This window comes from Pterocles gutturalis, unplaced genomic scaffold (assembly GCF_000699245.1).
Source record: "Pterocles gutturalis isolate BGI_N339 unplaced genomic scaffold, ASM69924v1 scaffold35148, whole genome shotgun sequence".
NCBI lineage: Eukaryota > Metazoa > Chordata > Aves > Pterocliformes > Pteroclidae > Pterocles > Pterocles gutturalis.
Genome location: NW_010119240.1, coordinates 1 through 21,126, shown reverse-complemented (window position 1 = coordinate 21,126; position 21,126 = coordinate 1). Strand labels below are relative to the sequence as shown.

Sequence of the window (21,126 nt, the reverse complement as noted above, 5' to 3'; positions counted from 1 at the left end):
AATCCAGAGCAGGGAAAGGCACAAGATGCAACTAAAATGGTTCTCAACTAATCAGTTCTACCCAAAGCAATATTTTTTAATCTGAAGAACCTTTAAACTGCACGAATATGGTTCAGACTGTCATTATGTAGAATCCTGCCCATTACACAGCTAGTTGAGAATGAAAACACCAAACCCAAACATACATTTAACAGGATATATTTTTAAATCATTTCTTCATTAAGGTTTTTAATGCATGTGTACATGAAAATTTATATTAAAAAATTAAAAAGGAAAATCTTGTTTGTTTAGAATAACTCTGAAGTGCACAAATATTGACAAAAGCGAACAGGAAAAAAAACACAGCTCTGCCTTTTTATGAAGTAGTGCTGCAATTACTTAGAGCTGGCAAATAAACGCAGTCCTCTGAGATTTAGAGATTCTCACAAAAAGGACAACATTTTATTATATACATAGTTCTGATGTGCAAGTATGCAATCAATATGTACACTTACATTCCTAACTGTTTACATCATTCTATTCACAGTAGAATCAAGCTTTAGGTTAGAAATGTGAAAAGGCCATAACAGTGAAAGAAAAAAAAAAGATATGCCTTGGGATTTTAAGACATTTTTAACTACTTGTTAATAGATTTAAGATGACTAAGCTAGAATTTAATTTTGGAGCAGACTGAAAATAGAATTGTTTTTTAAATAAATGGTAATGCAAGTATGCTTTTCAAATGGTTTCACAGATGGCAGTATTACCACAAACATTTTTTAATCAGTCTTCTGTTTTTTAAGCATTACTACTGACCAGAAAGAGCTTACTTGCAGAAAAGCTGCTGCAACCATTCCCGTATCTGTAAGGAACTATTTTTGTCATAGGTTTGCATATTTATATGCATTCCCATACCTACTTTGCTCTCATAAAAAGAAGACCAGTTTTCTTAGCCCATGCTGCTTTACGTGGCCATATCCACTGCTCGCTGTTCGTAAGACGTGTAAAAGAGAATATATGCAGCTGAAGATTTCACAGATGATGCTGAGATCTCAGATACTTCATGGTCATCAAACTTAAACCAGCGTTGTTTTGAAGCATTTTTGCAGTAGGCTGTATAGTGCCCTCCATCCAACCCGCCATAATGATTCTGTAAACATAAAAAGAAAAGAATTAATGGCCTTTGAAACCTGCCATTTCCTCCTTGGCTAGGGAAATAAATAAATACCAATCATTCTTTTTTAGAATACAACTTAATCTACAACAGGTAGGCAGCCTGGAAACCTAGATGAATCACCGAGGCAAACCCAAGTCTTGGCATAAAGACCAGCTGAACTTTGCAATGTGACGTGGTTACTTACTGATACTGAGAACAGATTGTATCTCTTCAAGTTATTCTTTGGACCAATAACATACTGTGAAAGGTCAAGAGTTTCCAATGGGAAATCTACAGAAGTTTGAAGCTTTTGCTTCCATCTTCCATCGTAGGAAAATCTAGAGAATTAAAAAGCATCATTATAAGCTACAGGTTGTTCACAAGCTATCTAAGAATGTTAAAGATGGTTGTTTTCCCTGTTTTTAACCAGGACCTGATCTCAACTAAAGCTTCTGGCCCCCAGTTCTGTTAATGCTTGTGCATGTGTTTCTTAGCACCACTGAAGAGAGATTACTTGTGAAAGTGCTTTGTGAACTACAGCCTAAGAGAACAGGCATCAGATGAAAATAAAATTCTTGCACCCTTACAACTGGAAATACATACAGAACTTTCTCTAATTAAAAACAGTTAGGTATTGCACTGGAACAATCAATCTCCATCAAAGCCTGGTCATTTCAGCCTAATTCATATTCATTGCTCACTGTTTCTCTTACCGTTTCAAGTGCACAAGAAGAACAGGTGGTAATTTCCAAATTTCTATTTTTTTCAAAGAATCCCTTCGAGTTTTGCAATGGCTACAGTAAAACCTGTTGTTATCAGTAAGTTTTTCCTCTTTGGAGAACAATCTAAGGCATTCCTAAAAAAAAAAATAAATACAAACACAGATTGTGAAGGGCAGGTGTTTCTGGAAGTGCAGCAAAATGCTTGTTTCCTATTTGGTTGTTAATCTGCATCAATTATCTGTGTGCTGTGTTTCACAAAAATGAGGTCAAGTGAGTTACATCCATGTGTGGAAGTAAATTTTACTGCATATATTAATTAGCTGCAAGTCCTTCAAAATATACCTACAATATTTTGTTTAAAAGCACAAAATATTTATACTGTGACCTACAAAAGCAAATACTAGACATGTCTTTTCTGCTGCTGCAGCTTACATATTCCCATCCTGCTTCTATTTGAAAAATTTTAAGGCATGATCTATTTTTTAAAACTTTAGAAGAACGGAAGTTCATGTTTCAGGTTAGTGTAAAAGAAGCTGGAACACTGACCAAGCCCTTCGACAAGAGGCTGAGCAGAAGCACCCCAACATAATGAAGTCACAGAGAAATGTTTTTACTCACAGAACTGTTTCTCTCTAGTGCGAGCATACCTGCAGCGTGCATTTGCTAGTGGATGCAAGCGGTAATGACAAATACATGAAAGCCTCAAAGGTCCGAGACTTCTTGTGACATGTAAGACACTGCACTGTAGATTTGAACTGGCCTTGAAAGAGCGCCACAATAATGGATTCATTGAGCTGTTTGTGTTTGTGCCAGGCTAGTTCTGCTGCTCTGAAGTCATCAAGATGATCGTTGTTTTCTTCCTTGTATCTTTTCCTGTTGTCAGCCTGGATAACAGGAGTTTAAATACCATAGCCATATATTAACATATGTAAAAATAGAAAGTCTTGTGTATAGACAAGCTACTGTCGAACATTTGCAAGAATATTTAAACGCGTCCAATGGAGCCCTCCATTTCCTATCTAGTCAGGCTTCTTCCCTTACTCCCATCAGTACCTTATACTGTTTCAAAATAAATTCCTACTTTAATTCTGAATTCCTTCTATGCAAGGTTCCAGTAACATAATCTTATAAAATATTAAAGTCTTTTAAAAATTTATTTCTCTTGATCATTTGACAGATGCAGAATTTGTTACAAGTGTATTGCTTACTTTATTTAGGTCTTCATGCAAGCCATCCATTAGAAAGAGAAGCAATTCCTGGGAGTCCTGTTGGCTATATCCTGCAAATTGGTCATTAATCTTCCCAATTGTAATTTTAAAGTCTTTTGGACTGATATATTTATACTGTCCCGTCCACAAAGCTTTCATTATTACACCAAACTCTTCAGCCACTTCACCTTTATGCCCCAGGAAATTTGACCTATACAATTAAATGGACCAAAACAAACAAACAGAGTTGTTCACATAATTTTTTCTTAGTATTATTGTTATTAATTCAAGACATTATCCCAATTTGAAAGTAATTTCTTTACGCCAAGAAAAAATGGCTGTCAGACTGAGTTTAAATTTTTGCCTACTTTGGCACTGTAATTTGGTTCTATATTCAAGACTGAGCTGATGGAAGGTATACCTCTTCCCAGCTTCTTTGTAAATTGCTGTTTAAATATTCTGTGGTTTTAGGAGACTCTAGTACACTTTTATTTATGATTGTGGTAAGCACAATTTAATTAAGACTGTCCAGTAAAACCTAGTTTGTCACACACAAATTTTGAAAACATCAGGACACTTAGATGTTAGCGTTTGTCTCCTACTTAAAAAAACAAACCAACCCCCTCTTGCCCCACTAAGTGACTTTTTTGAATTAACAATTGTAAAGGCAGATTTTTTTCCTTCAATTATAAATTAAAGGATGAGAATAACAGATTGTTACCTGTTAATATCATCTTGATACAAGTTTCTGTTAAAGTAATCAGCCAGGTGAGGCGCATTGCACAGACACTGTAGTATGGAATTCATATAGCAAGTGTTCCCAAGATTACGAAGTCCTGTAAGAGCTGGTCCCGATCCCCCAAACACAGGATTAAGATTCCGAATTTGTGATGCGGAGAGTCTTGAAATTTCTGCTTTAGTGTAACAGACTGGTCTGTAAGGAAGAAATTATTTTTTAGGAGTCTCACACTTGACAAGGCTGTGCTCATAAGCCAACGGAACCACCCTCCTTCACAGGGAATGAAATACCCTGGCACAAGACAGCACCAAATGCATCACTTAAGGCATTCAAAACCAGCCAATGCAATAGTGAGAAATCCATATACACTGGCCTATAATGAGGCTGAGTTAGACTCCATTAGTTCTTAGTACTTTTGTTTTTTTATTTAATTCACAGATGAAGAATGAGCTGTTGATTTAAAACAGTTTAGAAACTGAAGTTTCAAGCTCTGCATTTCACAAGCTGTCAGAAGACTGGCATTTAATATGTTAACACAAATACCACAACTTAAAAAGCAACTATTGTCCAATTACACTGGGACTTCTGCAATTCACATTAATACATAACAATTACATTAATTCTGAAAAGATAACTGCCCTACACATTGAACTTTTAGCGATGAAATTTAAGTCTATCGCTCTTGCATTCTTTCAAACCTACTTAGAAAATATTGATAAATTTTGGCTGGTTTACAACAAAGAAAGTCCTATAAGCTATCATATTGCATGAGTTGTGGTACAACTTATCGAACGTACTTATTGTCACGATTGACGGCAGGAGTTACAGGAATCCTTTTCTTCTCTTCCTCCTGAATGGCTTGGGTTATATCTGGGGAAGAGTAGGAGCGCTTCAGTTTGGAGTGTTCTCTCTCTCGTTCAACAGTCACCTGGGGCTTGGGTTTATGAGTTGGAGGGGTTGATGGAGGAGTGGATGAAGGAGCCATTTCTGGTGGATACATTTGAACAGTATTTGTTGGCGAGTGATAGTAACGAAAGGTTCCAGTGATTGGATCCAGAAACTTGGGGGGGAAAAAAAAACCAAATTGTTTCAAAAACAAGTGAAAATCCATCATTAGGTTACTTACCTATTTTTAAACTACTGTAAGAACAGTGCATGAGTTTTTCAAACATTGAGACATTAACAGTCATGACTGGCCTCCATGCTTAATGGATTAAATTTACTGGAAGGTGCCACCTTCACCACAATGCACATTAAACAGCAACTGCTTAGTACCAGAAACAGCAGATGAACTCTCCTAGTTACATTACAAATAATGTTAAAATCCAGAAAGTAACTATGTGGAAGTTGAAAGAGGGGGTGAGGGTTGGAATCAACTGATCTAACTTAGAAATAAGACACAACTGAAATGCGTTACAAAACTGCACAAAACAATTTGATTGTAATATCAGAAGAGAAAGTTACCTTTGCCCAACCTGCAGGCAGTCCTGGTATTATCCTTCCCATTTCTTCACTTCGCGCTCTCATTAATGGCTCCCGCTGAGACTAACAAATAAACATAAATGTAAGGTAAATACAGTTACTTATGCAGAGCAGTAACCTGCCTGTGACTTCCCTATATAGTTAAATGATTTAATGCAGAACAGTTCAATAAGAAATCCTTGATTATAGCTGGAAATACAATTTATTATAATGGTAATATAGTACTACTATTTTGTGTCACTCAATCTAAACAAAACCTATTTGTTGACATGCTCCAGAAAAAAAGGACAATTCAGTCTCACAAAAGTCTGATTACTCAATTTCTTCCCTAAAGAAGCTAATTTTTAGGAATACGTGCTTCCGTTAAACACAGAGGGATGATCTTGTCTCCCTTTCAAAGCGGTATGCAAAGGAGTATGCATGAGATGATAAACAAGTGTGGAATGCTTGTTAATGTCATCAGAAACATATGAAGATTTCTAGTGAAAGCTTCAATATTTAACTTTAGATGAATGACAAAAAAGCAAACAAACAGCTGTAAACATGGCATACTCTTTCTTTAAGATGATTACTTTAAAAATTGAAATAAAGTGGAATTTAACATAAAGAATCTGCGCGTGACTAGTTTTGGCTACACACAACGCATTGTATTTACTTTAAGTCTTTCAGAGTCTTGTTCAGTATCCTCTCTAAGGGGTCCTGGCTTTTGAGTTCCACTGTCTGGTTGTCCTTTAACCCCAGTTTGCTGTAAAAGATTTCAAGAGAAGGCTTTCAATTTTCAACTGGAATGTCAGTAAAGAATGCTGATAAAGCAAAACAGGGAAAAAGCAGACATATTTTCTTTTTTTGTTTGTTAAATGCATGTGCCACAAAGAAATGTTTAGAGCAGGTATCTACACATCATTTTTATTCTTCCTAGTCTATACTATAGGCAGTTCGCTGGAATAGCCTTTGTAGCTGATTGTTGTATTATGTAAGACAGTCAGCTATATAGATCATAGCTCAGAAGTAAAAGTAAAGTGCAGATGTTGAGAGCTCAGAAGTGCAATCCTGCACCTATGCTACATTCCCCACTAAAAGCTATGGATTTTACAATGTGTTTTTAATTAAAGACTTTTTCTTCTTTTACTTGTCACTGTGACAAAGCCTCTGCATGAAAAAGGCAAACTATGAAGCCAACATTATGAATTTATTTTATCATAGGCAGTCATTTTGGGATTAGGTGAAGTTGCTCTGTCAGCCAAACAAAAGCTCAAGAATGACTGTGCTAAGGTTGCCCAGGAAGATTTGTTTTCACTTCCTTATGCATTTGCATTACACAAGCCTCAAAGTCTCGTCAAATAACAACTACACTTGCAAAGGGAGAGAAAAATATCCTACTGCATGTTCTTGAGAAATGGTTTTTAAGACACCTGTTCTGTTATTGACTCAGCTTTGCAAATGGCTGCTCTTTCATGATCTGACAATCTCCACACTCTCAGAAATTCTGCAATTTTTTTCAAGAATCTGAGGAAAGAAGGAACTGTAATCCCCCAAAGAGCTGGAACTAGACTGTTCTCAGCAAAAAAATACTACATTAGGGTATTGCTTTGTTTCCTATGCCAGTCACCAAACCCCTGTTACATCAGCGTCTATGCAGCTGGGGGCACTAACGCATTTGTTATGGTAACATAATTCTGTCCCTAGCATGTGTTACAAGAGTATAATATATAGTGTTGGGCTGGTACAAGAGATGAAATGCCATCATGCCTCTATTTCTGACACAGAGGATTGCAGTGTATGAACCATCTCGTCTAGTGCCATGTCAGTGGGAAGTTCTGCTATCCTATGGGGATTCCATACTGCCCGCCTACACGCAAGAATAGAGGCTGTCTTGCAAAAAAACCGATAACTGTTTGTGTCTTAATTTTTAACTTTCTCCTCTACACGCATGTAAAAATGGCCTAAATAAAAATCCAATGATGCATTTAAAATTTCTAGATTGAGTATGCACTCACAAATCCCCCTAATTAATTACTCCACATGTGGTGATAATTTTCTTTTTCACGAACCTTGCCTGAAACAGTCACAAAGGCCGGAGATGTGTCACCCAGTGTACGTCTCTGCATTTCTGGTGTTCGAGATCCCTTTTCTCTTTCTTCCATAGATATTTTGTCAGTCTCAGTCCTTTTTGCACCTATCCTTTCTGGTTCATTTTTATTTTGCTTTTTTGCTTCTATTGCTTCTTTGCGTGCTCTTTCTTGTTCTTTTTCCTCCTGATCTCTTTTTATTTGCTCATCCCTCTCCTTCTGTTCTCTGTCCTCTTTGGATTGCTGTAGCTTTTCTTTGTGTTCCTTTTCTTTCTGTTCTTCTTTTGCTTTTTGTTCTTGTTCTTCTTTTTCTCGCTTGAGTCTCTCTCTCTGTTCTTGTTGTTGCCTGTCCCGAAGTTCTTTTTCCCGTCTGTTTTTCTCTAACAGAGCAGCAGTTTCTGCATGTACACGACTTTTTTCTTCTTCTGTCAGAACACTGTTTGCATCACGTACTGGCTTTGTGGACCGGTCTGGAACTATTCGTCCATTCTCAACAGGCTGGCTGTCACTGACTGTACTTGCAGCTTTTGGTCTGTTATCATCAAGGATTTTTAGTGAAGGCTTTTTAGTACGATCAACCTGTAACACAAAGCGTAGAACAATTTACTACAGCTATTACTGATCTGTTAGCTAAGCTTTTTCTAAGTGAGATTTATAAGAGAATGAAGATGCTATAAAGTTGACCTCTGACAGAGATAGAGATAGTGAACTTTAAATTTCATTAGATCTGGTAATTCAAATGGCTCGTTAGTAAAATCAGGTATTCACTTAACTTCCAGATGCGAGAAGAATCAACAAATGTACAGAACCATAAGGACAGCATTAAGCACTGATTACTACAACTCTTTATTTGTAGGCTTTCAAAGGTAAAGATTTTAGGGCAATCAGGCAGCCTAATCTGGGCTGGGCCCTCTCAATCATGTGACAGAGCATGGGATTAAGGCAGATCTGCTTGATGGGAAGAGGTATTTAAGAGTGGCTCATGCTCACAGCTAGGAGAGCAAGTTGGTTTTGATGCTGAAATTCTGAAGAAATAAAAGCTAGCTGAATTCAGGGAAGAAAAGAAATAATGTATTTTTTACAGTTTAGGCTGCCTTTGCTGAAATTTGTATGAAAGACAGTTATCTAGAAGGGTGAAAGTTAGCTTTGTCTCCTAAGGAAAACATTATTTTAGTGCAAGGATTCTATGAAAGTTTTATCCCCATAAAAGAAGGAAACAAACCCTTATAATTTCACTACTGGGCCAAGGGTGACAAGCCACCTAAATGTTTTATTACTTGCAAGAAGATACAATTGCTGGAAAGCAGTCTTTTGGAATAGCCAAGGTAAGCCATGGGCCTAACTGCCCTCTCTGTATTTCATGATATGTATATTTTGAGTAGAAAGACTTGTTCATAGGCTTTCTGAATTAATGATCAATTGCTGACCTCCAATTTCTCAGGTGCTCCTATCGAAATATCCATAAAAAGCTCTGCAATTATGTTAAGTGTAGTTACCATGGTTTCACAGACCACCAGTAGTCTCTGTATAAGTGCACTTATGTACAAGGCTTAAAGAAATACTGAGTGTGTTTCCTTATGGATTTAGGCTTCTGCATGTCTCTAGCAGGTCAACCATATACTACCTCTGAAAAAAAGAAACACAGCTTACCTCGGGAATACTTCTTGTAATTGATACTGGATTAACTACAAGTGAACTGTCAGACTTTGGAACAGCAGCATCCTGTACATTTGGTCTGTTAAGTGATTTTAGTCTCCCTTCCAAATTATCTCCTGTTTCTTCAGTTTCAATCACTTCAGCTGGAGATGGCTTTATAGCAACAACAGGTGGAACAGGAGCTGGCTCTTCCAGAGATGGATATGTAAAATCCACTTTAGGAGGGGGAAGAGGGGGGAAGCATGAGAGAACTCTTAAAACAAAAACACTCAAGCAAAATAACCCTCACATTCTACCCCAAAATTTAGATTTAGCCAGAACAAAGCTATCCCAAACATTCAAATTACAGACACATCCAGTAATTATAAACACTTGTGGGGGGGAGGGTCATCCTTTACACTTACAAGAAACAGTCACTGCTTCACTCCTGCTCTGCTGAGGTGGAGTTACTTTAGCATTTGTTGTGTACTGGGGAAAACAAAGGAGCCAGTTTTCATAACCTCCTTCTAGAATTAAAGGTTCATTCTGCAGTATAGTTTTGCTTTCCCACTATGAGAAAAAAAAAGTTTGAAATTAAATAATTTTAAATTAGAAAAAAACTTTTACACCTTAACTGCTGAAATTTCTGTGTCTAGTCATTACATTAATTAAGAGAGGCTACTCTTGCAGCCTGTTTAATTCTTATTTAAAAATCTCAAAAACCCTCTGGGGAACAGGGATCCTCTCTGTGTTTGAAGAATGCCCAACACAGCTAGGTTCCTGGCTCTACCTACAACAAGGGCTGAGTATTTCTAATACAGAAAGAACCACTTACTACTACTTCAGGTAATGATCCTCCATGCAGAAAAATACTTTTATTAAAATATTTGCTTCAGTTTCTTATCTGATAAGTTTGCTGAGTGATTAGGGGCATTGGCTTTAGAAAGCACGAGGTTAACCTTCTGAAAGACCCTTGAGAGTTCAGGCTCCAGACTGGCCTCCTCCTGAGGTCCTCAGTATTAGAACATGAACAAGGCACAGAAGTTCAGAAAATATTCTGTAAAGCAATAAACAGCGAGAACTGCCAGAACTACCTCTGAACCCCAGTCTTGAATGCTTAGGTAACAGAAAGATGTGCAGTCTTTCACAAGAGCCACTTATGTAAAGAGTAGGGACAACACAACCGTAGCCAGAGTTCTGATTTGAAAATGTTGAGCATCTGCTTGAGTCTACAAGCTCCTTGCACTGATGACACTCAAATTTAAATTATTGTTTCTTTAAAATTTATTTTTAATAATGCAAAAAAGTTAACAATGCTTAAAATACTTCTGGAATCTCTTTCACCCAAACTCCTCCATTCTAGAAAGTGCCTGGCTGACAGGACTGCAAAGAGCAAGCCTTCTTTGGCCTGCCTATGCAGGTGGCTAGCCAGTTCCCATGAAAAAGGAATTACAGTTGCTAACACAGGAAAGAGAGTGACAATGTTCCTGGCAAACAGTACTAAGTACTTTCCCAAAAATCTCTGTCCATCAAGAACTATATGAGCTAGCTGTTGAGGAGTGGAGTCAAATCATTTTGCTGTTTACCTATTTAATAAATTACACTGTCCTCTACTAGAACACAAGCATGGAAATGTGGAACTTCAGACTACACTTCTGCTATCAAAATAAGCAGCCTTTGAAAATAGAACCAAGTTGTTTGCCTAAAGTGTCATTAAGTCCTCCATATACATTATAATTACAGGTGCTTTAAGACCTTCTTATTTATTGAGATGAATTAATATAAAACATGAAACTTGCCAACCTTAAAAAGCGCATCTTTCAGGCTCTGAAGAGTTGTTCCGAGCTTTAAGTCTTCAGCAGAACTAAACCAGTCTAGCAGTACAACGTAATCAAAGTGTCCTCTCCTCTTCCATGGATCTCTAGAATCCTCTGGGAGTCTAGCTTCAATCCAACTAGCAGTAACTCTGAAATGTATTAACATGGATTTAAAGACAAGTAAATTAATTGTTCAAGTAAAGTTTTGTCCAACAATATATAATCCATATATGTTTATGTGCTTGGGTAAAATAAATGTGCTCCAGCTTGAAGTGAGTATGGGCAAAGAACAGAGCTGTCCAGATACATCTTACCCACTGGTACGTATTATGGACTCTGAAACTAGGCGTACAAGTTTAAAAGCATCTTTTTTTTCCAGTCAATTTATGAACTTATAAAATAAAATATTTCACTATTCTTTAATGTTATTTCATACCCAGGACTGATAGCTTCTTCTGGGACACTGATAGATCTTGGAATACAGGATTCCTGATAATCCTTCAGTCTTCGAGCATCCATTATAATCAATTCAATATTTTTGTCCGACATCATGGCAAACAGTTTCTCAGCTGTGACTGCTCCTTGAAATACAGAAGCTATTAGATGCAAAAAGCTACATTATAAATGGAGATAGCTATCATCACATCTGACTGGTGCAATCAAGATGGCAAACAGATGAAATAGAACAGGAAAGTCCCACAAAGTCATGGAAGTGAGACACTATAGAATTAACATACTGACCCTTTTATTCCTACTAATGTAGTGATTTAGCACCTGATCTGCGGAATTAGACAATACTGAGTGTATCGGCAATAAACCAGTTGTAACTTTTTGTGTTCTCATTTAAATCAAGCTATATAGGCAAGCATCTGTAAACTACATGCTGCAGATGTTCCTCTTCAGTTAAGAACTCTAGAGAACATTTTCACATATTTATTACAGGAACAAAAACCAAAAGGCTGGGAGGGGAAAGGAAAAAAATCCTTATTTAACTGAAAAAACCGACACATTTCAGCCTTGCCTAGATTTTTTCTTATCAGTTGAGGAGACATTTTTCTTTCTACTTTGACCACTCCAGGGCTAGTTCAGCTTTAGTTATTAAACTGTTGACAAACTAAGTACAGCTTTCTAAATTCAAGAGAAGTGATGAAGGCTGCTATACAGAGCTTACTTAATTCCTAAGTTGCTGTTACTGAAATGCAGGATGCTAGAATTTCATCACAATACTCTGACTGTGAAAGAACCCCTTAAAAGAACTACAACTGTTTAAGTGATAGGTACGTAGGTTTATGGAGACTTTTTCCACATCTGTATGAACACTGGATCTCTTACCACTCAGACTGTCACACTGATCCTTGCCTTCCAGTGAATGTTTCCTCTCACCATTAATCTGTGTTGTAAGGAAAAAAAAAAAGAAAAAGTTACTTTAATATCTAATACTCAGAACCAAGGTGGCCAACAGACACTGACTCTCAAAAAGCTTGAGGGAAACTGGTCAGACTGTAAGCCATGGAAGAAACCTAAAATAAGGAATCTTCTTCTAAACATGTGTTGACAAATGTACTAAAAAGATACCAGGGTTGCTGCCCTACCTAGTCAGAAACCGGTTAAAAATGCAACACAACCTAGGATGACATTATCTGCTAGACAAAATTTGTGAAACATTTGTGGAGAAATTAGTTTCTTTCCACACTATTGCTGAAAAGTCAGCTCTTTGCTAAAGAGATGTGTTATCCGTAACATCGGCTTACCTTGGGTTTCTTAGACTAGCTAGTTCTATTATAAAATAGAATTTGACTTTACAAAAAAATACCTAGTCTGTAATATGCAAGACCTGGAGGTTGGTAGGACTCAATATCTTCCAAATAAATGTCAAAGAAGGGTTAGGTGGAAGGTAAGCTAATTTTAAAAAAACATCATTCTGAACTGGAAATAGCTACTAACAGAGATCAAATCCTAGATTAAAACTGTACATTTAGACAGAATTAGAGAGTTTTAAAACACTTTCAGTTACCCTTTGGCTTTTTCCTTTGGAATCCACGGCACTTTCTGAGGAGTTTTTGGCTGAACTCTTTCCATCATCTTTTGGTTCTTGCTTTTTCTGCAGCTCTTGTCTGTCCCTCTCTTCAAGTCTTTTCCGAACTTCAGCTTCCTCATATCTATTGGGGGGAAAAAAAAAAGGCAAGCCCTTTTTTTCCACTATTGTATTATTGGCTAACCTCAGATAATTAACATCAGAATCATCAAGCCTTCAGGAGAGGGGAAAAAAAAGATCAATTTAAAGTTTAAAAAAGAAGTATTGTCAACTTTTGTACTTCTAACAAACCCCATTTTCCTCTATGACTGCATGATATTGTTTCCTCTCACTCTTGGTTTTGTTTTCTTATTCTGAAATTCTGTTTTGGGGTCCTGTTTCACAGCTACAGCTCTTAAGCTTAACTTTTTTCCTCTAAACCTGGGGTCATACGTAGCTATGGTGTCACTAAATGTAACAGGTTTTTCATTTTGTAGAGGAAAGAGTAAGTATTGGTAACTTAGAGGTAAATTTCAGTATAACAGTCATCCCAGGTATTTTGTTTGGTTTTGCAACAGAGCTAACAATAAACCAAAAAGAATGTTTTGAACTAATGATTTTGATGACTGAAGCAAGCAGTGAAACATTGAACACTGAACTGTATTAGTAATTGCTCATTTTAATCAGGTCTTGCCTAATCAAAATTAAAATGACTATGACAATACCACTGGTATTTCGTATCAAGAGTAATATGTAAACAAACTAGATCATTAAATCAAATTCTGCCTCAAAGTCTACTCCATTAATTGGCTATTAATAGGAAGGAGGCTGCAAGTCTATAATTTTATTTTTAAACATGCTCCTTGATTTGGCAAAGGCATGGTAAGTTAGAGCGTTTTGTTCTCATTTGGAGTTAACGGCAGTAAAGCATACTTCAGATTTTAAATTAATTCAGTCAGTATGGAATAGTTAGCTATCAATTTCTCATTTACCCACTGATACACCTTTGAAGCACATAGTAGGTCATTCATGTAGGTATTCCTGCTCCTATACAAATGATGTTTCAGCAGCTCCACTTTTAGTTAACAATTAACATTTAAACTATTTGCTGGCCTACTGCCTGGAGAAGAAATTGCACAAATCATTTCCCTGAAACAACTTCTATAGTTACACAGGAGTCATGTTTCGTTTGTATTAACTTTCAATATGTACACATTTTATCCAGAATAGTTGAAAATTTTAATTGTGTCAACATTCAAAACCCTGTTACTTTCATAAAAAGCCACAAGTTATTAAACAGTAAGTCTCTAAATAATTTTGGTTTCTATAACTCTCAGTGTTTATTCTTACAGTGAATTTGCAGCTCTGTTGAATTCTAAGACTCTTAATCTTTAGGTTTTCCTTATTTTTGATTATTTCATGCATAGTACCATGAGACATCTTTGGAAAGTCTCTTTTCATACACATATATCTACACTCTTGTCTCTTTGTTCATCCAAACGAATTTTCTGGATTAAGCACTTTGAAGGACATAGAATACACTTCCACAATACTAGATGAGGGGAGAGTATGGGGGCAGGGAAATGTGCCTAGCTGAAGGGAGAGAGTTAAAAGGGCGAGAAAGAGGAGAGAAAGATAGTTGCTAAGGATGTGAGAAGCAGATAAGGCTAGAGGACAGACACACTGCACTAAATAATAACCTACAGATAGATTCTACCTTACAACTTCTTAATAACACAATTTCATGGCTTATGGCACAAAGACATATAACTTCACAGTTGTAAATGAGCCACCTAAAACCCATTAGCATCAGCTCAGCTACATGCTGGCAAAACCGTTTATTTCCATATAAATGTCTGCGTGTGGCAGAGGTAGAGAAAATGTGTAGCAGCTAGCTAAAGAATCAAAAATGTTTTGTTAGTGTAAACTAAATCCACACTAGGAGGACTTTTAACAGATGTAAATATTAGGAACATTCATTAGTATATTTGGGTTCAGATGACTTTGATGAATATGGTAAGGAGGAAATGGCTCTTGATCATCTCTAGTGTACATATAGTTTATATCCTGTGGTTTCTTTTTATTAGTCATTAAACAAAAATAGACAATATCAACAAATAGTTACCAATAATTAAGAGACAATGTCTATAGTGGCAAGTTATTGGAGTATGTCATGATGAAAATTATCTCCAATAACAGACTTCTGTGGATAAACAATTTAAGCTCTCAAGAGTTTTGGGTATCTAAGGTCTACTCAAGTGCAATCCCTTACTAAATAGCATGAAAACCTGCAATTGCACATATATAGGCTTCAGGTATAATGAACAGTATCTTATCTATGAACTGTATTCACGTACCTGAGTTTAAGGCTGTCTGAGAGTATTTCAGCTTCTTCAATAGCTTTTTTTAAATTTGTAGGTCCAAGAATTGAATGAAAATAATCCTAAAATTACAAGCATCACCCCACATATTAATAGTACAGCTTAACAATGCCTATTTCCATGCATATCAAGAGACACTAATGTACAAAAAATTGCTACTATAATACTATTAATGCTAACAAAAAGAACTGTTTTGAATCAAAATATTTTCCTCTCTAACCTGAATTTGTATGTAAAATTGTTCTATAGCACTAATAAATAAGGGCTAGGCAAGGCAACTGCAACAAAAAAAGTCTGAATGGGAAAGGTGACAACAATACCTTCCCCTGAAAAAATATTCACAGATCTGACAACTTATATACCTGTATCAAAAACAAACTGTAAAAGCAATTAACACTAGACTTGTCAAAAACACAAAGGAAAAACCATAATCAAAAGTGAGACAGTTTACTTAACACCAGTGTAATCCTTTGCATGTGCATTAGTGTAATTCTCTGTACTTCTATACTTCTACCAGTGCAGAAGAGGTCAGTCAGAAAGCTTTTATACCTGTTGCTGTTTAAAATCAGGTCTCTTTTTAATAAAGTTATAAACAGTCACATATTTCATATATAGGATGTAAGCTTTTTCTTCATCTCGGTCCAATCTGCTTTCCTCCGCTGCCTTGAAAATCTTAAGGGCACTCTGCACATAACTGAAATGAAAGGAGTAAAGTACGTGATTATTGACGAGTCCCCAAACACCTTTTCATTACAAGATGCCATTTTAAGCGTTCACAGCCTCTGCCCATATATTAAGCATTTGACTTTACCATCTTAATATAAGGCTTTCATTAAATATGAATTACATTCGTGCTCCTCCAAATAGTATTTCTCTTTGCTAGTTTACTAGCCTTATTTAAAATGTTCCATAGTTATAGCATACTGAGATATGGAAATAAGTACTTTAGCAACAAACTTCTCCCTTCTAAAAATAATTTTTTTTGAGGAAAAACTAATTCATAGTAAGACAAAATGAAATTACTGATTGTCTGAAAATGCTACAGGCAAAATATTTTCTATTCACACATTTGCTAAACTTTTTATCATTTTTACGAATTTGCATTTACGTAGCCTTTCTTCAAAGTACGCAAATTTGAATGGGCATCATGCTCTGTCCAAGTCATGTTTTGGCAGTATGTGAAGTCACCTTCTGTACGGAGTAAGCATATCTGATGTGATAGTTGAGAGATCTAGACATAAGGCTATAGAAGATTTTATATCTGACAGAAATAATTGAGGAAATTTAGATCCACAACATAGTTCTCCTGGAACCTTCTCAGAAGAGTAGCACTAATACTTCTAACATTAATCCAAAATCAATTAAAATACATATACCTCTTTGTACTCGTCTTCTCAGGTTTTATTTCTGTCTTCTTGTTGAGATCTTTCAATGAAGTACAGAGATATAGTTCCTTAGGTACAGACGCTACAGCAGGCATGTTAATGTTGTTGCTTGTGTCCTTTCTAGGATGGCACAGCTTCTCAGAAGTCTCTATCAATATTTTTCTGGGGTGGGGGGCAAGAAGGGAGAGACGAATTACATTCCAATGACTTTTAATACAGTTATAGTTACCTGTATTGGGGTTCTTACCTAAGCTATCTCACCTTTTGTGAACTAGTACTAGTATCAAACAATCTGGAATTTATACAGTTAAAGATTAAGCTATGATGAAAAATTCTAAATGTAATTTAATTGTAAGTAATGAATTGGAGCTCTAGTACCTGATCTGGTTCACTACAATCTGGCGAATGTTATAATAATACTACAGCATCTGTATTTATACACCTATGTATTTTATATTAATCTATATTACCACTATTAAATGATAATTACTTACATTGAAAAATACATATATTTAAAGCAAAAAGAAAAAAATCTGTCACTTATTCTGGGCAATTATTTGTAATACAAGTATAAAAGGGAAAAAAGTCTTTCCAGAAGACAATGAAAACTTCTCTGCCAGAAGTTAGAATAACGTAGCTGCTTAAACTGCAACTATAAATGTTGCTCATCCATAAGGGTCCTCTTTTATCAGTTCTAAGTATTACCAAGGCAAACAGAGTGGCTGAACAGTTAACAGTACAAATTAATCCTCCCAAAGTTAAGAATTATTTGAAACCACTCTAGGTAATTTATCAAGAATGTTAGCAATATGTTGCTAAGAGAAAATAATAAGAAATGCTGACTTAAGAATGTTCAAAATCACTATATCCAGCAAACTTCTTCAACCAGTAAGTATATTATGAAAAATTAGATCAATTCTATGTGCTCTGAAATTAGTAATGGGTAATTATTTTATTGCTACCTTAGCACAAACCTCTGCAAATGCACCCTACACCCATGGAAATGTGACTTCTAATGTCACATTTGTCACAATTTACCACATAATGGTAAAAGACAAGCTGAGAAAAGGAAGGTTCCTACTGTTAAAGTTGACTGGAAACTTCTTAGACATACTGCAGGTCTTAAACTCCTAGGGGTCATCCTTCTGCTTTCATTTGGAAGTGCTCGACAGGTAGCCATGCAATAGTTAAGCAGAGCTTGGCCAGAAGGGACTATTACATCATCTCATCTAACATTCTGCATAGAGCAGTCCATTAAGTCTCACACAGACAGACCCACTAAAAATCTTTTAATCTAATACCCGGTAAGCTATTTCAGCCCTTGAGCGTGGCAGGGGAGGAACTGAGCTCCCTCTCCAGCACTGAGACATTAAGGTGCTAGCAATACTGAAGGAATTAAAGGGAACTACCTAGAAGTTAAGATGCTCAAATGATCCCATCAAATAAATTACTTCCTAGTAATGAAAGCCCACGTGGCCTTTGAGAAGATGAAGGCAGGGCATTTCCCTTCCACCTTCAAGGTGATGATCAGCTTGACAAGTGTGACCAAAAAAACATGAGCTAGCAACCTCAGAGTGAAGTTTCACCCAAATAAATCTGTCTGTAGCTGACTGCCACCAACTGAGGTGGTCCTGATTTCCCTCCCTCTTTCTCATCCTAGTCTGGCACTTGTCCAGCCTCTTACTGAGCCAATTCAGGTTGCTGAAGAGGCAGAAAGGCTACACGGCTTGTGCAAGGAGAGCAGGCAGCGAGTGCAGCCAAGAGCAAGTAGCTGAAATGGGAACGTGATCCCTTCCCATGGCACCTAGCTGTTTTAAGTATCACTGCATATAGTATCACTAGGTTGACTGTTCCTGGTCTAGGAACCAGTTATCAAACCAAGATACGAAGTTAACCCAAACCTTTGGTAGGTTCATGTTGGAAACAAAAGCTAAAAGAAGTTAAGCAGCATGTCTAATGAGGATTCTTTGGTTTAAGGTCTGGTGTGCCAAGCTCAGACTAAACAATAGCCAGCGAGGTGACTTACTGCTTAAGCACCCATGCTGTACTTGCTGATTTTCCAATTACATAGCAACTTTTTAAAGTTTATAAACTTCTCAAAAACCCTTCCTTAGGAGACAGACTTTCAGATAATTCTAGGAAGTAACTAAAGTCCTCAAACACTGATTCTAATAAATAAAATTAATATAGCCCCTACCTCATTCATCTTAAAACATCTTCTTTCCTACATAAGGGGTCTTATGTTCAACTTTAATTTTCAGGGGGATATTTAGGTGCTGAAAACAAGGCAGAAAATTCATTTGAAGAACTGCACTCACTAAAAACAAAACACAGACACACCCCCTGCTCCAAAGTAAAGGACTTTTCCAATCTAAAAGGTTTTTGCCTAAAACAAAGACTTACTTTTAACAACCTCACAGAATTACAAAGACAGGCTTCACTCTTACTAAGATTTTAGCATTGCTTGTCTAATCCTACCTCCAGAGCACGTCTTTACCTGGATTTTTTTTTCCCCTTGGAACTGTAAATAGACTTTTTCTTTGAAGCTAAGTCCTTTCCAAATATATCTTCAATGTTTTCTCTGTTATGTAACCAGTATTTTCTTAATCTTAAGTGGCAGCATTTGGTTGTGTTCTGACAATATCGTAACTAAATATGTCATCCAAAAAAGACATTACTGTGCCTGTGTGTATGAGGAAAAATGTATGTCGGAGATGAACCACTTACTGGAAGGCAAAAGATGCTAGTAAATTCTCAAGTGCTGACACACCTTGATAGGCGAAATCCTCTGGAACCTCATCTACACAAATGTACAATTAACAGGTAAAAGCCAAATCTGAGTTTTGGCCCAGAACAAAAATTGGCTTTCCATGTTTTTCTGCTATGGTTAGTAAGTTATAACTGCAGGTCTTTACTGCCAGACAAGTTTAACACTATACTTACTTTTATTTCCTGATCTGGAAAATGTATATACCTTATATATATACACACCTTTTTTCAAAATGTGAGCTATTAACCACAGTATCTGAATGAGGTACTACTACTCTTTGACCTCCCACAGCACCATAATTCATACAATATTCTGCAGTGAAATGAGTAAGGATGGATTAGGAATAACATTTTCTAGAACAAAAAAAAAAAAAATTCTCAACAACCTATATAACAGAATTACAGACAGCATGAGTTGTAAGGTAATACGAGATTTCAGTTGCAGTTTCTAATTCAATCTTCTATACAAAACCCTAACTATGGAACTACAACTAGCATTTTCAGCTTTATGCAGCAAAAATTCCCTAGCTATAACCTACAGGCTGACCACTAGTTGCCAGCTTACTGCTCAGTCTTGGCTCAGAAGAACCGTTAAAACTCCCTAAGCTTCGACTAAACTTTAAAATGTGCTTGTAACTTGATTTTTCCCTTATACTCAAATAGTTGTGGGTTTTTTTTTTTTCTTCTCTGAGCAGGCTTTGGGAAGATGCTGATTTCAGAATCCAAATCAGCTCTTTCATATATAACCAGCTGATCTGTAACCTAAATTTTTGCAGACAGCAGATTCCTAACTGACCTGGTCTCAGTGGTTCCTCTGGCAAATTAAGTTGTGCAAATAAAGACATTCAGGAGTAGTTAACGTACAGTAGTAAAATGCACAGAGATAGACCACCTACTGGAAGTTCTGCACAAAGTCTGTATTTGTTTCCACTAGAGGAGCTGCAATCAACTATACTTTACCAGAACCACATCCATTTTATCAGGATAAACTCTTGCTGCTCCAGGCTGTATTGACTAGATTACGCTCACTTTTGCCAAACATTCCATTTCCCTCCACACTTAAAATCACCGTTTCAATACAATGGCAAAACTGAGGCACTTTTTCTTCCAATTATATTATAAATAGATCTTTCATACATGTCTAAGGAAGAGAGATATCTTCTTTCCCAGCAAGAAAAGAGAACCGGATCATAAAACCATAAACATACAGGATTGAAGAAGCTGTAATAGCTAAATCTACCATTAGTCAACCCCATGAGGAAGAAGAAACAACCTGTTTCAGTTTTGTCAACTTTATTTCTTAAAAATTAAGATCAGACTCAAAACTGTGGATCTGTTCTGCCCCAAGCTGAAGTATCATCTCAGGCTCCTTTTTCTTATTTAAGAGTGCTGAAAACCAGGCCAATATCCCCAAAATATAAGGGAAGTCATGCTTGGATGTTTGCAGGCATTTAAAATACTTAGAATGGATAGTTTTACACTGACAGGGAAACATACCTGTTGGTAACAGGTTTTTCAACATCTAATTATCACGTCTGTTTTACCAAGGATGTGAGTAAGCTTTAAGTGGAATGACCATGGCAAGAACAACACACAGAAGCAGTTATACTGCAAGTGGCACACACTAACACAGTCTGAAATAAATTGACATGCTAAGTACTGTGCATCACCAATTCAGGTATGTAATAAAATATTATCCACCTCCTTTTTGCCTCTAAGACTTGATCAAATGAGAAATTAGTTTCTGTGATGGGTTTGCCCTTGGCTGGG

General features: G+C 36.5%; 1 protein-coding gene across 1 annotated transcript; it reads right to left on the bottom strand.

Annotated features, from left to right (window-relative positions):
- Positions 1-96: 96 nt before the first annotated feature.
- USP8 (ubiquitin specific peptidase 8) lies at positions 97-16,682 on the bottom strand. Its single transcript, XM_010076512.1, is given in 19 exon segments — positions 97-1,129; positions 1,341-1,473; positions 1,849-1,991; positions 2,505-2,741; positions 3,066-3,276; positions 3,787-3,999; positions 4,602-4,864; positions 5,269-5,349; positions 5,942-6,031; positions 7,338-7,934; positions 9,006-9,226; positions 9,416-9,560; positions 10,794-10,956; positions 11,244-11,388; positions 12,155-12,197; positions 12,822-12,966; positions 15,179-15,264; positions 15,752-15,896; positions 16,579-16,682. Coding segments are annotated over 19 exon segments (3,351 nt in total). The 3' UTR covers positions 97-943.
- Between the last annotated feature and the right edge of the window lie 4,444 nt (positions 16,683-21,126).